General features: G+C 40.6%; 1 protein-coding gene and 1 non-coding gene across 2 annotated transcripts; one reads left to right on the top strand and one right to left on the bottom strand.

Annotated features, from left to right (window-relative positions):
• The first annotated feature begins 7,720 nt into the window (after positions 1-7,720).
• LOC116634265 (tubulin-specific chaperone A-like) lies at positions 7,721-8,067 on the top strand. The gene is given in 1 exon segment (XM_032407403.1): positions 7,721-8,067. A coding segment is annotated over 1 exon segment (327 nt). The 5' UTR covers positions 7,721-7,737; the 3' UTR covers positions 8,065-8,067.
• Positions 8,068-12,703: 4,636 nt separating this feature from the next.
• Positions 12,704-12,776, bottom strand: TRNAE-CUC. Its single transcript has one exon. It is a non-coding gene; the product is annotated as a tRNA-Glu (tRNA).
• Positions 12,777-14,857: the final 2,081 nt, after the last annotated feature.

Below are 14,857 nucleotides of genomic sequence, written 5' to 3'. Positions count from 1 at the left end.
CTGTGTCTCATTTTATTTACCTATAAACCCAACAAGAGGAACTAGAGGATAGAAGACGGACAGCTCAAAGCTCCATGAATGTACACCTCTGGGCTCAGTTCTCTTTCTGCCACAGCAAGCCCTCTGGAGGGGCAGCTGAAGGGAGCACCCCCCCCACCTCACCCCTTCCCAAAGTGGGAGGGCAGACAAATGCTTATGCACCCATCCACGTGGGTGCAGGGGTTTCCTCCAGAGAGTTATAGATGATAGGTTCCCTCCAATCTCTGAGTCAGAGGATCATGCAGAAAACACCTAACGCCTCTGGGGGAAATCCTAGATGCTAAATCTTACAGAAGAATGGAAAAAGGTCTCACTGGTGCACAGCAATGCATCTTCAAGCCCTTTCAATTCTCCATTCGGAGTGGTCTGGGGTCACTTCCTTCATTAGGGATAAGCCACTCAGCTTCTTTCCCTGAGGCTTTTTTTGTGCCTGGAGAAAGTGAAGCTTTGTAAATCCTGCTGTGCTTGTAATCAGGTTTACTAAGCCTGATTATCTAATTTTCACCTGCAGAAAGAAATCATTTTGCAATTGCTCATCTCCAAGGAGAGGAAATGCCAAATCCCCTCCCCAGGTTCTCTGAGACAACAGGGCTCACGTGACCACAATAGCTTGGAAAGACCCAAACAGCTTTTTCTTACAAGGGACGGGGGGGAACAATGACCACAACACCAACCCCCTGAGGACAGACAACATGGGATGGAGAGAAATTGTGGCAGGGGGGTAGGGGCAGACAGCTGCTGTAGCTCTAGGCCTGAGCTTCTCAAACTTGACTGAGTATCACGATCACCCCGGAAGGCTTGTTAAAAGATGACTGGGCTCTGCTCCAGAGTTTCTAATTTACTAGGTCTGGGGCAGGAGCCTAGACTGTGCATTTCTAAGTCCCTCAGTGATGCTAATGCAGATCACAATCCTGCTGTCACACTTTGAGAACCACAGCTCCAAGTCACGGCTTCAGCCTCCAGCTGCTTTTCGTGCAGTTCCATACAGGATTCGAGTCAGTTCCTCAAAATGAAAAGATGTTTAAGTGTGTGTGCACGCTGACAGACGGGGCTTAGTTTTATGTTTCCCCATTGTCCGCCCCACCCCCCTTGTGCCCAGACCCAAGCGCAGCAGTGCAGAATGTATGCGGGTGGCATCCGGTGGGTATGAATCTCTGGAAGGTCTTTCCATCGATTCAGTCCCATGGGCAGCACCCTTGGCTGGAAAGCATGGTGGCCAAGAGTACTCCTATGCACAGAGGGACTGCCTTCTCTTCAAAGGGTCACAGCCCCCCAGCAGGACGCCTGTCAAAGAAAGAAGAAAATTCATAAATGTGTAAGGGCTTTTGACAAAGGTCTGCCTTGGCCACGCACAAGAGAAAGTTCACACTTCCACAGAAAAGCCATAAGGAAGGATGACAAAACTGTCCAGTTCACTGAAGGGTGTTAGACACCTTGTGTGTGAGCAAAAATCTGGAGCTCATCTTTTCTTTTTCTTTCTTTCTCTTTCTTTCTTTCTTTTTGCTAACATTTATACGTTACTTACCACATGCCATGCACTGTCCTAAAGACTTCACATATATTAACTCTTAATTTTTGGCATCCTTTAAGATAGCTATACTTTTATTCCCATTTGACAGTTAAGGAGACTGAGGTGTGAGGTCAAATGATAGGGCCAAAGTCACGCTGCTAATAAGTAGTAGAACCAAGATTTGAATCCAAGAATCTAGAATCCATTCTAGAGAACTCTGTTGTTTTCTGTTCATCCATTTATTCATTTGTCTTGAGGAAGATTATTGACAAGAATGGAATACTTGTGTGGCCAGCATACACAATTCCCAAGAGGAAAGACTAGTTGAGAAACAGCCTCAAGATATCTGTTGCTGGGCAAAAATGGAATCAAGGTAAAGTGAACTGGAACTGGAAGATTTCAATGGATCCTGACAACCAGCTTCATGCCCCCAGCTTCTCTCACTGGACGGGAATATTTGTGTTGACCAGCCAGCCAGTGCCGAAGACATGGCCAAATTTTTATCCAGGTTCTTACCTGAATTTCTTTCTAATAAGCATTTATCCTGCCTCTGCTATGTGCAAAACACTATGCTAGATATTAGATGGTAAAGGTAGGAAAAGAGAAACAAATGGTTATCACCCTCTTGGAGTTCACATCTGGGAGGGGGTAGAAAGGTAAACAGCCAGCTAGCATACCATTATTTATCTTATATTGTGACAATTTAGTCTGCTAGTTGAGATTTGTGAGTGCCTTCCCACTTTCACCATAGCCTTGATGGAGACATGGAAAATAGCTATTTATTTGTGTCAGGTACCCTAATGTGTACATTGCACAGTTAAAAAAATTTTTTTTAATATACACCATTTTTTTTAGATTTTATTTATTTATTTGAGAGAGAGAGAGAGAGCACATGAGGGTGGGGGAGGGTCAGAGGGAGAAGCAGACTCCCACTGAGTGGGGAGCCTGATGTGGGACTCGATACTGGGACTCTGGGATCATGACCTGAGCCAAAGGCAGTCGCTTAACCAACTGAGCTACCCAGGTGCCCTACACCAACTTTTTTTTAAAGATTTTATTTGTTTATGGGGCACCTGGGTGGCTCAGTCAGTTAAGCGTCCAACTCTTGATTTCAGCTCAGGTTATGATCTCAGGATGGTGAGATCAAGCCCTGCATAGGGCTCTGTGCTCAGTGGGGAGTCTGCTTGACATTCTTTCCCCCTCCCTGTGCCCCTTCCCCTGCTTGTGCTCTCTCTCTCTTTAGATTTATTTATTTGAGAGAGTGTGTATGTGAGCGTGAGTGGGGAGAGGGGCGGGGGGGGGGGGCAGGGGAGGCACAGAAGGGGAGGGAGAGGGACAAACAGACTCCTCGCTGAGCAAGGAGCCCAATGTAGGCCTCTATCTCACAACCCTGAGATCGTGACCTAAGCCGAAACCAAGAGTTGGACGCTCAACTGACTGAGCCACCCAGATGCCCCACAGTTAATTTGAATGCATATATCCCATGCAATATTTGGACATACTTATACTAAAAAAGTATTGGTCGTTCATCTGAAATTGTAACTTAATTGGGCTTTCTGTATTTTTATTTGCGAAATCTTGCAGCCTTGTACAGATTATCTTTAATCCTCATGATAATTGTTTGAGGTAGGCACTATTATTATCTATCTTTTACATATCCAGAAACTGAGACACAGTCAGGTTAGGTAATTGTCCAAACTTACACATCTCTTAACATACACTTAGAAACCAAGTTCTTAGGCCACTTTGTTTCTACCAATGGCCAATTTTATGCATGTTATGTTGATAACTACAATCATCTGTTTCACTGGATCCCATTTTCTGACCTTGTTCTCAAATTATCAGAATATACCTCATTCACTGACCAACAAGCAAAGCTCTTGGTCCTGCTTTTCAGAGTTAAAAAAAGAGATTCATGTGTTATGTAAAGGGAAGATAGGGATAGCATTTCTTCATTATGGAAAAAATCAGATCCATAATTTCTTTTTTTTTTTTTTTTAGATTTTATTTATTTGAGAGAGAGCACAAGCGGGGGATGGGGCAGGAGAAGCAGAGGGAGAGGGACAAGCAGACTCCCCACTGAGCGTGGAGCCCGAGATCATGACCTGAGCCGAGGTCAGACGCTCAACCAACTGAACCACCCAGGTGCGCCCAGATCCATAATTTCTAAGAAGGTGGTGTGGCTTATTGAAACACACAAGGGAATGAAGACCAGATTCTGGAATCACATGATGCCAGAGGAGGAGAGAGCCCTACAACTCAACAAGAAATCTGTTCTAGGGGACAGATGGCATTAACAGCATTACAAGCTTACATTCTGGAACATCTGAGTTTGAAATTCTTCAAACAGCAACAGCCTTGTTTCTTTGTACGACAATTAAAGCTACCCGACAGTGAGGAAGTGAATTTAGCTTGGTTCTTTGTGATATTGATCCTTTCAGCTCTGCCTCTGACTCCCCTTATCAGTCATTTTCCCTCAGATGTTAAAATGAAAACAAAGCCTATCTAATAGTGCGCCGAAGCATTGGAAACACCACTGATCTTGACTCTAGACTCAAAGCAAAGGTGTCCCCTGCCCTGTCCCCATCAAACATGAATGGCTTATCAAAAGTTCAACATTTAGTTAGTAGCAGTGAATTTTAAGGTTACTAACATATGACACAACTACTTATAGTGGCTTTTATTTTTTCCAATTTTTTTTCCCCCTTAGCAGAAAAAGGAGTTTTTATGACCAGGCCATAAGATCTGCTTCTATTCAAGCTCTAATTATATAGGATTGAGCCATATGAAATTGCTATCTTTGTAGGTTAAAAATTATCAAATATCAGCAATCTCATATGGTTCACCTAATATAAATACACAGATAATATCTGCCATTTGCAACAACATGGATGAACCTGGAGGGCATTATACTAAATGAAATAAACCAGACACTGAAGGAAAAAAAATGCATGATCTCACTTATATTTGGAATCTAAAAAAGTCAAATACACAGAAGCAGAGAGTATAACAGTAGTGACCAGGAGCAGGAAGGTGGGGAAATAGGGCGATACTGGGAACAAAGCTGCAGTTATGTACAATGAGTAAGTCTAAAAAGCTAATGTACAGCATGATGGCTATAGTTAATAATACTATACTGAATAATGGAAATTCAATGCAAGAGTAGATTTCAGGTGCTATCATCACACACACAGAAATAGTAACCATGTGAGGAGATGATATGTTAATTAGCTTGACTATAGCAATCATTTCACCATGTATATGTATATTACATTATTGTCTGGTACACTTTATTTCTGTGTGTTGTACACTTTAAATACAATGTTTATTTAAAAATAAAATTTTAGGGGTGCCTGGGTGGCTAAGTTGTTTAAGCATCTGCCTTCAGCTCAGGTCATGATCCCAGGGTTCTAGGATCAAGCACCATGTCGGGCTCTCTGCTCAGGCGGGGAGGCTGCTTCTCCCTCTTCCTCTGCTTGCAGCTCCCCCTGCTGTGCTCTCTCCCTCTGTCAAATAAATAAATAAAATCTTAAAAAAAAAAAATTTAAAAATACACATGATATTTTAAAAGATTAAAATATTACACATGATATATAAATAAATACAGTCCTCCTTCATTCCTCCTGGTCATTTTAAGAATAATGACAAAAGATTCTCTAAAGGTTCCTCGTTACCTATACAATATGCACACAATATAGATCTTAGTAAATTGTGGGATAGCAGAGAATAAATGGTGGCAAGGGAGCATTCATGGAAAATTAGAACAAATTATAGATTCAGAGCTTGAACATAATTACACAAAACATGAAAAGCTGCCCCTGAGGTTATTCCAAAACACATGGTTCAAAGAACTGAAGATATACCTGGCCAAAGAACTTTTCCTTTTCATTTTACTAGGAAGCTATAATTTTTGGTTTGTCCTTCAGGCTAGTGTACTGAACAAATAGAAAGCACATTTATTTTAAAAAACTGTCATGTCCCCCAATATAATTGTTGGTACTTAAATATATTTGGGGGGGGGGCTGAGAGTATTTCTCATTGTTTCATGTTTTGGATCACTTGCTTCCTTGCATGTTATTGGCATTGTCATCCCTATTGACTCTAAGATCCTTTTAACAGTGAACATTATTAGGTTTATGCAACTTTGAGGGAACGAGTCATAACTATGCAATAGATTTACTTTGTTATGGGTAGAAGGAAAGAAGCCAGCAGCATCTGCTACAGGTTTTTCGTATCCTAAGGTGATTATCATAGGAATCTATATTTAGATATTTAGTTAGCGTTCAACAAATTTAGTTTATTTGCCATAAATCAATTTAGACCAGTAATCCCAACTGTGGTCCAAAGAATGTTATTTCTGAAAATACTTGTGGGATACAGTTAAACTAGTCCTTAGAGGAAAACGTAATACCTTTAAATGCTTGCATGAGAAAATAAGAGAGGCTAAAAGTTGTTGAGCTAAGCATCTAAAGAAATCAGAAAAAATACAACAAAATAAACTGAAAGAAAGTAAAAGGAAGGAAGGAAGTGATAAAGAAAAAAATAAATCCATTAACTGGAAAACATGTATATCATCAAAGGGATTTTGTAAAAGCCAAAAGTTGGGTATTTAAAAACACTATTAAAACTGACAGCCTCTGGAAAGAAAATGGATTAAGGAAAAGAAAAAAATAAGATGGAAACAAATACACTAATATTTTAAAAGATAAAATATTATAAACAATTTTATGCTATTTAATTGGGAAACATAATGAAATAATTCATGGAAAATTTAACTTAAAACTAATTCAAGAAGAAATAGAAAGTTTGGGTAGTCCTATTTTAAAAAGATAATAATTTATGGGCGCCTAGGTGGCTCAATCAGTTTAGTGTCCGACTCTTGGTTTCCACTCGGGTCATTATCTCAGGGTCCTGGGATCAAGCCCCACATTGGGCTCCATGTTTTACAGGATTTCTTCTCCTTTAAGTGCTCGCTGTTCTTGGTCATGCCACTTTGAAGAATGAAGAGGTAGACCAGACAGAGAGTGGTGGGCTGCAAAGCAAAGTTTATTGAGCAATAGTAAAATTTATTGAGTGATAGAATACAAAGCTCCCAAAGAGGGAGGGGACCCGAGAGGGTTGCCACTGTTGTTTCTAAGTCTAGGGATTTTTAATCTGATTAAAGCCCTTCCAGGGCTCCTCCAAGGATGGTGTAAAATCCTTTTAAGGGTAGTTTGCCTTTCTTCCAACTATCCTTCATTATATGCTCAGTGCAGTCTGCTTGTCCCTCTCCCTCCCCCTCCACTTGTGCACGCTCACACTCTCTCTCAAATAAAATCTAAAAACAAACAAAACAAAACCCCATTTTATTTATTTATTATTATTTTTTTTTAGATTTTATTTTTAGGTAATTTCCACACCCAACATGGGGTTTGAACTCACAACCCCAAGATCAAGAGTCACACACGCTCCACTGACTGAGCCAGCCAGGCACTCCAAGAAACCTACTTTAATTATAAATTTCATAAGAGAATTTTTTTTAATGGCCAAGCTGGGTTTATACAAGAATGGTTTAATATTAGAAAATCCAGGGGTGCCTGGGTGGCTCAGTCAGTTGACTGACTCTTGATTTCGACTCAGGTCATGATCTTGGGGTCAATCCCATGACCCCAACATCGGCTCCACACTCAGCAGGGAGTCTTCTTGAGATTCTTTCCCTTTTTCGCCCTCCCCCTCTGCCCCTCTCCTCATGCATACTCTCTCTCAAATAAATAAATAAAGTCTTTTTAAAAAAAATCCATGAACACACTTAATCACAACATATTAAAGGAGAAAAACCATGTGATCTTCTCAAATACATGCAGAAATGGTGTTTGAGGGACACCTGGCTGGCTCAGTTGGTGGAGTATGGGACTCAATCTCAGGGTTGTGAATTTGAGCCCCATGCTGGGTGTAGAGATTACTTTAAAAATAAAATCTTAGGGACGCCTGGGTGGCTCAGTCGGTTAAGCGTCTGCCTTCAGCTCAGGTCATGATCCCAGGGTCCTGGGATTGAGTCCCACATCAGGCTCCTTGCTGAGCAAGGAGCCTGCTTCTCTCTCTGCCTGCCTCTGTCTCTCTCTGATAAATAAATAAAATCTTAAAAAAAAAAAAGAAATGGTATTTGATAAAACTCAAAATTCAGTCCTTCCTGCGGCGCTCGAGGGATCATGGCTGATCCTTGCGTGAGGCAGATCAAGATCAAAACTGGTGTGGTGAAGCGATTGGTCAAAGAAAAAATGATGTATGAGAAAGAAGCAAAACAACAAGAAGAAAAGATCAAAAAAATGAAAGCTGAAGATGGTGAAAATTATGCCATTAAAAAGCAGGCAGAGATCCTGCAAGAGTCCCGGATGATGATCCCAGATTGCCAGCGCAGGTTGGAAGCAGCATAAACCGATCTTCTGCAGTTATTAGAGAGTGAAAAAGACTTGGAAGAAACTGAGGAATATAAGGAAGCATGTTTACTACTGGATTCAGTGAAGTTAAAAGCCTGAAGTTTTTCTGTACAGGGTGTTTTTTGCATTAAATCCTGGGATCCATTCCACAGTTCATTATTTTTGACCACTGCTGTATGTTCAAGTAGTATGAGAATGTGATTCTTTTTATGCAGTTGCATATATTTTTCTTTGCCTAATTTAACGTGCCAAATAAATGAGTTCGTCTAAAAAAAAAAACAACTCAAAATTCATTCATGATTAAAATCTATAATATTCTAGGGGCACCTGGGTGGTTCAGTCAGTTGGGCATCCAACTTGATTTTGGCTCACATTGGTCATGATCTTGGGGTCCTGGGATCAAGCCCTGTGTCAGGCTCCCCGATTGGCAGGGAGTCCGCTTGAGGATTCTCTCTCTCCCTCTCCCTCTGCCCTCCCCCGCCCCCACTCAAGCAAGCTCTCTCTCTCAAATGAATAAATCTTTTTAAAAATCTATAAAATATCCTATAGCAAAAGAAGTATAAAAGGGTGCTTCTTAATCTGGAAAAAAAAAAGGTATGCCAAAACCTTTAGCAAATATCACTTTTTTCTTTTTTTGGGGGGGGGGAGAGAGAGCAGGGCGGGGCATGGGGGGTGGTGGGTTGGGGAGCAACACAAGGAGAGAAAGAGAGAAAGTCTCAAGCAGGCTCCACACCCAGTGCTAAGCCCAACACATGACTTGATCTCACCACCCTGAGATCATGACCTGAGTCAAAATCCGGAGTCCGATGCTTAACTGACTGAACCACCCAGGCACCTCATGCAAATATCACTTTTAATAGAAAAAAAAGCATTCCTTTTAGAATCTAAATGACCCTACCACTGCTTTTGTTCAACATTGTACCAGAGCACTGAACCAACAGTGAGATAAGAAGATTTAAGAAGTACAAAGATTAGAAAGAAAAGCTATTAGACACATGAAAAGATCCTCAGTATCACTAATCATTATGAAAATGCAAATGAAAACCACAATTAGGTTATCCCCTTACACCCATTAGAATGACTAAAATCAAAAAGCCAAGAAATCACAAGTGTTGGTGAGGATGTAAAGAAAAAAGAACCCTTGTGCACTGTTGGCAAGAATGCAAATTGGTGCAGCCACTATGGAAAACAGTACAGAGGTTCTTCAAAAATTAAAAAAGTAATACCATATGATCCATAATTCAATTACTGGATATTTACCAAAGAACATGGAAACACTAATACAAAATGATATATACACGCCTGTCTATTGTGGCATTATTTACAAGAGCCAAGATATGGAAGCAATCCAAGTGTCCACTGATGGACAAATGGATAAGAAAGATGTAGTACGTGTATGTGTATATGTGTGCGTGTGTGTACACATACATACATGCACACATACACATACACACAGTGGAGTATTACACAGCCAGAAAAAAGAAGAGATCATGCCATTTGCAACAATATGGATAGACCTAGAGGGTATCATACTAAGTGAAATAAGTCAAAAATGGAAAGACAAACACCATATGATTTCACTTATATGTGGAATCTAAGAAAACAAATGAGGGGTGCCTGGGTGGCTCAGTTAGTTAAGCATCTGCCTTTGGCTCAGGTCATGATCCCAGGGTCCTGGGATTGAGCCCCGAGTCAGGCTCCCTGCTCAGCGGGGAGTCTGCCTCTCCCTCTCCCTCTACCCCTCCTCCCCCTGCTTGTGCTCTCTCTCACACTGTCTCTCTCAAATAAATAAATCTTTAAAAAAAAATAAGTAAAAAATAAAAAAACGAATAAATAAACAAAAGGCAGAATCAGACTTATAGAGAACAAACTTATCACTGCCAGAGGGGAGGGGGTGACAGGATGGGCAAAATGGATGAAGGGGATTGGAGGACACAGGCTTCCAGTTATGGAATGAATAAGCCACGGAAATAAAAGGCACAGCGTAGGGAATACAGTCAATGGCACTGTAATAGTGTTGTATGGTGACAGATGGCAGCTACACTTGTGGTGAGCATGGCATAACATATAGAGAAGTTGAATCACTGTGTTGTATACCTGAAACTAATGTAAAATTCTGTGCCAAGTATACTAAAAAAAAAAAAAAAAAAAAAGTAACAAAACTATTATCATACACAGATATGATTGTCCACATAAAAAGTCCTAAACACTCTATGGAAATACAAAAACCATTCATGTATAATTAATGAGAGCATAGTAAGGTGGCTGAATAAGAGTTCAACTTACCAAACTCAGTTGTATTGCTATACACTAACAAGAAGTGGTTAGAAAATACAACTGGGGGGGCACCTGGGTTGCTCGGCTGGTTGGGCGTCTGCTTTCGGCTCGGGTCATGATCCCAGGGTCCTGGGATCAAGCCGTGCATTAGGCTTCCTGCCCAGCAGGGAGCCTGCTTCTCTCCCTCTGCCTGCCGCTCCCCCTGCTTGTGCTCTCTCTCTTTCTCTCTGACAAATTAATAAACAAAATCTCCAAAAAAAAAAAAAAGAAAGAAAGAAAGAAAAAATATAACTGTATACAGACAGACAAAGCTAATGTGTAGTAATAGAGGTCAGAATAGTGATTCTCTTTGGCATTGTTCACTGGAAGGAAGCATGATAGAGCCTTCTGGTGTGTTGGAAATACTCTGTATCTTTTTCTGTATGGTAATTACAGGAATGATACATATGCACAAGGTCACTGAGCTTATACTTAAGATTTGTGCACTTTACTATGTAAGTTTTACATCAGTAAAAAAGTTTTCAAAATGTTACTAAATGATACAATTTGAAATGGCAATAAAAATATATGGTACCCAGGAATACATAGTCTCCCCCTAAGTCACGGTGTTTCACATTACACAGTTTCAGTCATCTGTGGTTAACCATGATCTGGAAGCAGATGATCCTCCTTCTGACAAATCATCAGGTCAGTAGTATCTTAGTGCTACAATGCCTATATCACGTACCTCACTTCATCTCATCACATAGGCATTGTATCATCTCACATCAACACAAGAAGAAGGATGAGTATAGTATAAAATATTTTGAGGGAAAGAGACCACATTTACATAACTTTTATTGCAGTATATTATTATAATTATTCTATTATTAGTTACTGTCATTAACCTCTTAATGTACCTAATTTATAAATTAAACTTTATTAAAGGTATTGTATGTATAGGCAAAAACTGGGATCGAGCCCCGCATCGGGCTCCCTGCTCTGTGGGGAGCCTGCTTCTCCCTCTCCCACTCCCCCTGCTTGTGTTCCCTCTCTCGCTGTGTCTCTGTCAAATAAATAAATAAATAAACTTTAAAAAAAAAAAAGATAAATTATTGAAAAATATTAAAGAAGCTCTAAACAAAAGGAGATATAGGTCATGTTCATTTTATTGGAAAACTCAAGATTATAAAAAATATTGATTAGTTCTAAACTAATGCAAATTGAAGAAGTCAGATAAGGGAGTGTTGAAAGATAAACTGAGGCAGGGGTGCCTGGGTGGCTCAGTCGGTTAAGCATCTGATTCTTGGTCTAGGCTCACGTTGTGATCTCATGGGTCATGATCTCATGGGTCCTGAGATTGAGCCCCACGTTGGGCTCTGCACTCAGTGGGGAATCTGCTTGAGATTCTCTCCCTCTGCCCCTCCCCCCATGCACGTGTGTGCAATCTCTCTCTCTCTCTCTAAAATAAATAAATCTTTAAAAATTTTTTTGAGGGGCACCTGGGTGGCTCAGTCAATTAAGCGTCTGCCTTTGGCTCGGGTCATGATCCCAGGGTTCTGGGATCGAGTCCCGCATTGGGCTCCCTGCTCAGGGGGAAGCCTGCTTCTCCCTCTCCCACTCCCCCTGCTTGTGTTCTCTCTCTCTCTTGCTGTGTCTCTCTCTCTGTCAAATAAATAAATAAAATCTTAAAAAAAAAATTTTTTTAATAAAAAAGATAAATTGAGGCATATTAAAAATTTTAAGAGTTTATTTCAACAAAAATCAGATTTGAATCAGACAGCACCAAAATGGAAGTGGTTATGAGCACCCCACTGACAGGAGCTCAGGGAAAGACCTACGGAGGAAAGGCAGAAGCAAAGTAAGGAAATAATTGACTGGTTGTAGCTTAAAGCCTACTTGGCTGTTTTTGATTGGTCGTCCTTAGTATTTTGGCCTCATAACCTTGAGGCATTTACAGACTCAGATTTGCTCATGTAAGCCACCATGGCATTAGACCCACATCAGTCTAATGGCCTCTTCATTTAATTAACAGTAAGCGATGGGAGTACAGGGGTGAATGGTCTGCCAAATATCAAAACTTATCACATAGCTGTTTTATTAAGACTGTATATAAAAAAAAAAAGACTGTGTATTGGTAGAGGGACCAATGGAATATAACAGAGAACTTAGCAACACACACACACAGATACTTGACATATGACAGAGGTGTCATTCAGGTCCCTGATGAAAGAACACCTAGAGAACTGTGATCCTTATGGGGGATAAAAAAAAAGATGAAATTGAATTCTTCCCTCACACCACACATAAAAAACAGTTCCAAATGGAATAAACTTAAATATGAAAGATAAAACTCTAGAACTGTTGAAAGAAATGAGAAGATACCTTCATGACTTTCAAGGTTGGGAAAATTTTCCTTTTTTTTTTTTTGGAAATATTTTTTTATTTTCTATTTTTTTATTTTTTTTTTTGGTAAGCTCTATGCCCAACATGGGACTTGAACTCATGACCCTGAGATCGAGAGTCACACACTCCACCGACTGAGCCAGCCAGGCGCCCCAGGAAAGATTTCTTAAACAAAAACTACAATGCGTTAGTCACTGAAAACAAGACTGATAGATTCAATTACGAAGGCCATCAGAGTATACTACCCCAAAATGTGCAACTTTGGCATAAGCGTTATTTGGGGCTGAAGGCAACTGAAAAACAGCAAAGGCAAAGCTTTCCACCCTCCTGCTTTCTACCTAAAAGCAGGGTGTATAAATTTTCCTTTATGAAGGTGCTCCCCTTACTTCTCCCAACCCGGAAGAAAAGAACTGCCAGAGACACTCTTATCACCCCAAGACTGCATGAGATTGAGTCTGCATAACAAAGGTTACTAAAATAGTCCTTCTCTTCCATTAGTTCCCCCTGCCCCGTATTTATCTTCCTGCAATTTACTACCCCTAGAAGCCTAAACTATTTTCCTTTGTCTTGCCACTTCTCCACAATTTATTGCCCTTTGTTAAGATAGTATTAGATCCCCTAATTCTAACCACCCCTTTGAGCTGCTCATCACAGTTCTCCTGTGTATATATACTTTGCACACATAAACAAACTCTGGGGTTTTTTCCTCCTGTTAATCTGTCTTTTGTCAGTTTAATTTGAAAGATCCCAGTTACTGAACATAAGAGGATGAAGGAAAGAGGTTTTTCACCTCCCCTATGATTACATTAAAAATAAGAAGCCATTGGGGTGCCTGACTGGCTCAGTTGGGAGGAGCATGTGATTCCTGATCTTGGGATTGTAAATTTGAGCCCCACGTTGGGTGTACAGATTATTTAAAAATAAAATCTTCAGGGGCACCTGGGTGGCTCAGTTGTTTTAGCATCGGACTCTTGATTTTGGCTCAGATCATGATCTCAGGGTTGTGAGACTGAGCTCCTTCTCAGGTTCTGTGCTCAGCACAGTCTGCTTCTCTACCTCTCCCTCTGCCCCTCCCCCTGCTCGCACATGCTCTCTCTCTCTCTCTTAAATACATCTTTAAAAATAAATAAAATAAAATCATTAAACAAAATTGGACAAAACAGATGAAGAAACAAAAATTGCCAACAAGCAAATGAAAAGATGCTCAACTTTATGAGTAATCAGAGAAATGCAAATTCACAGCACAATGAGATACCATTACACTCCCACTATATTAGTTAAAATTGAGAAGCATGACAGTGTAAAGCTGCACTAACTAAAAGAATATGAACCAAACTGGAAAGTCTCACATACTGCTTGGTCAGATAATAATCATTTTGGTAAATAGTTTGGCTTATCTTATAAGGCTGAACATACACGCACACTCAAAATTCCAGTAATTTTACTCCTAAATCGATGCCCTCTGAAAATTTTGGCTTAAATAAATTTGAAAGATGGTTCATGGATACATTTTCTAATATAGTAAAAACAAAAACAAAAAATCAGAAAAGTAGCCATAGTCCATCAACAGAAGAATAAAAATAAATTATGGTAAAGGGGTGAAAGGGAGTGGGAGGTACAGGCCTCCAGTTATGGGATGAGTAAGTCAAGGAGACGGAATGTACAGCACACAGCATATAGTCAATGGTATCGTGACAGTGTTGTATGGTGACGGATGGCAGGCACACTTGTGGGGAGCACAGCATAGCGTATAGAGAAGCTGAATCACTATATTATACACCTGAAATTAGGGTAGCACGTGTATCAACTGTACTTCAGCTAAAAAAAAATACTGGCCGCCTGGGTGGCTCAGTTGGTTAAGCAACTGCCTTCGGCTCAGGTCATGATTCTGGAGTCCTGGGATCGAGTCCCGCATCGGGCTCCCCGCTCAGCAGGGAGTCTGCTTCTCCCTCTGACCCTCCCCCCTTTCATGCTCTCTCTCTCTCCCATTCTCTCTCTCAGATAAATAAATAAAATCTTAAAAAAAAAAAAAATACTGGCAGGGGCGCCTGGGTGGCTCAGTCGGTTAAGCGTCTGCCTTGGGCTCAGGTCATGATTCCAGGGTCCTGGGATGGAGCCCCACATCGGGCTCCCTACTCAGCAGGTAGTCTGCTTCTCCTTCTGCCCCTCCCCCCACTCTCTTTCATGAGCACTCACTCTCTCTCTCAAATAAATAAATAAATAAATTTTA

Source organism: Phoca vitulina, unplaced genomic scaffold (genome assembly GCF_004348235.1).
Source record: "Phoca vitulina isolate PV1807 unplaced genomic scaffold, GSC_HSeal_1.0 scaffold9, whole genome shotgun sequence".
In the NCBI taxonomy this organism is placed as follows: Eukaryota; Metazoa; Chordata; class Mammalia; order Carnivora; family Phocidae; genus Phoca; species Phoca vitulina.
The sequence above is the reverse complement of the archived record's forward strand: the minus strand, read 5'-3'. Positions and strand labels throughout refer to the sequence as shown.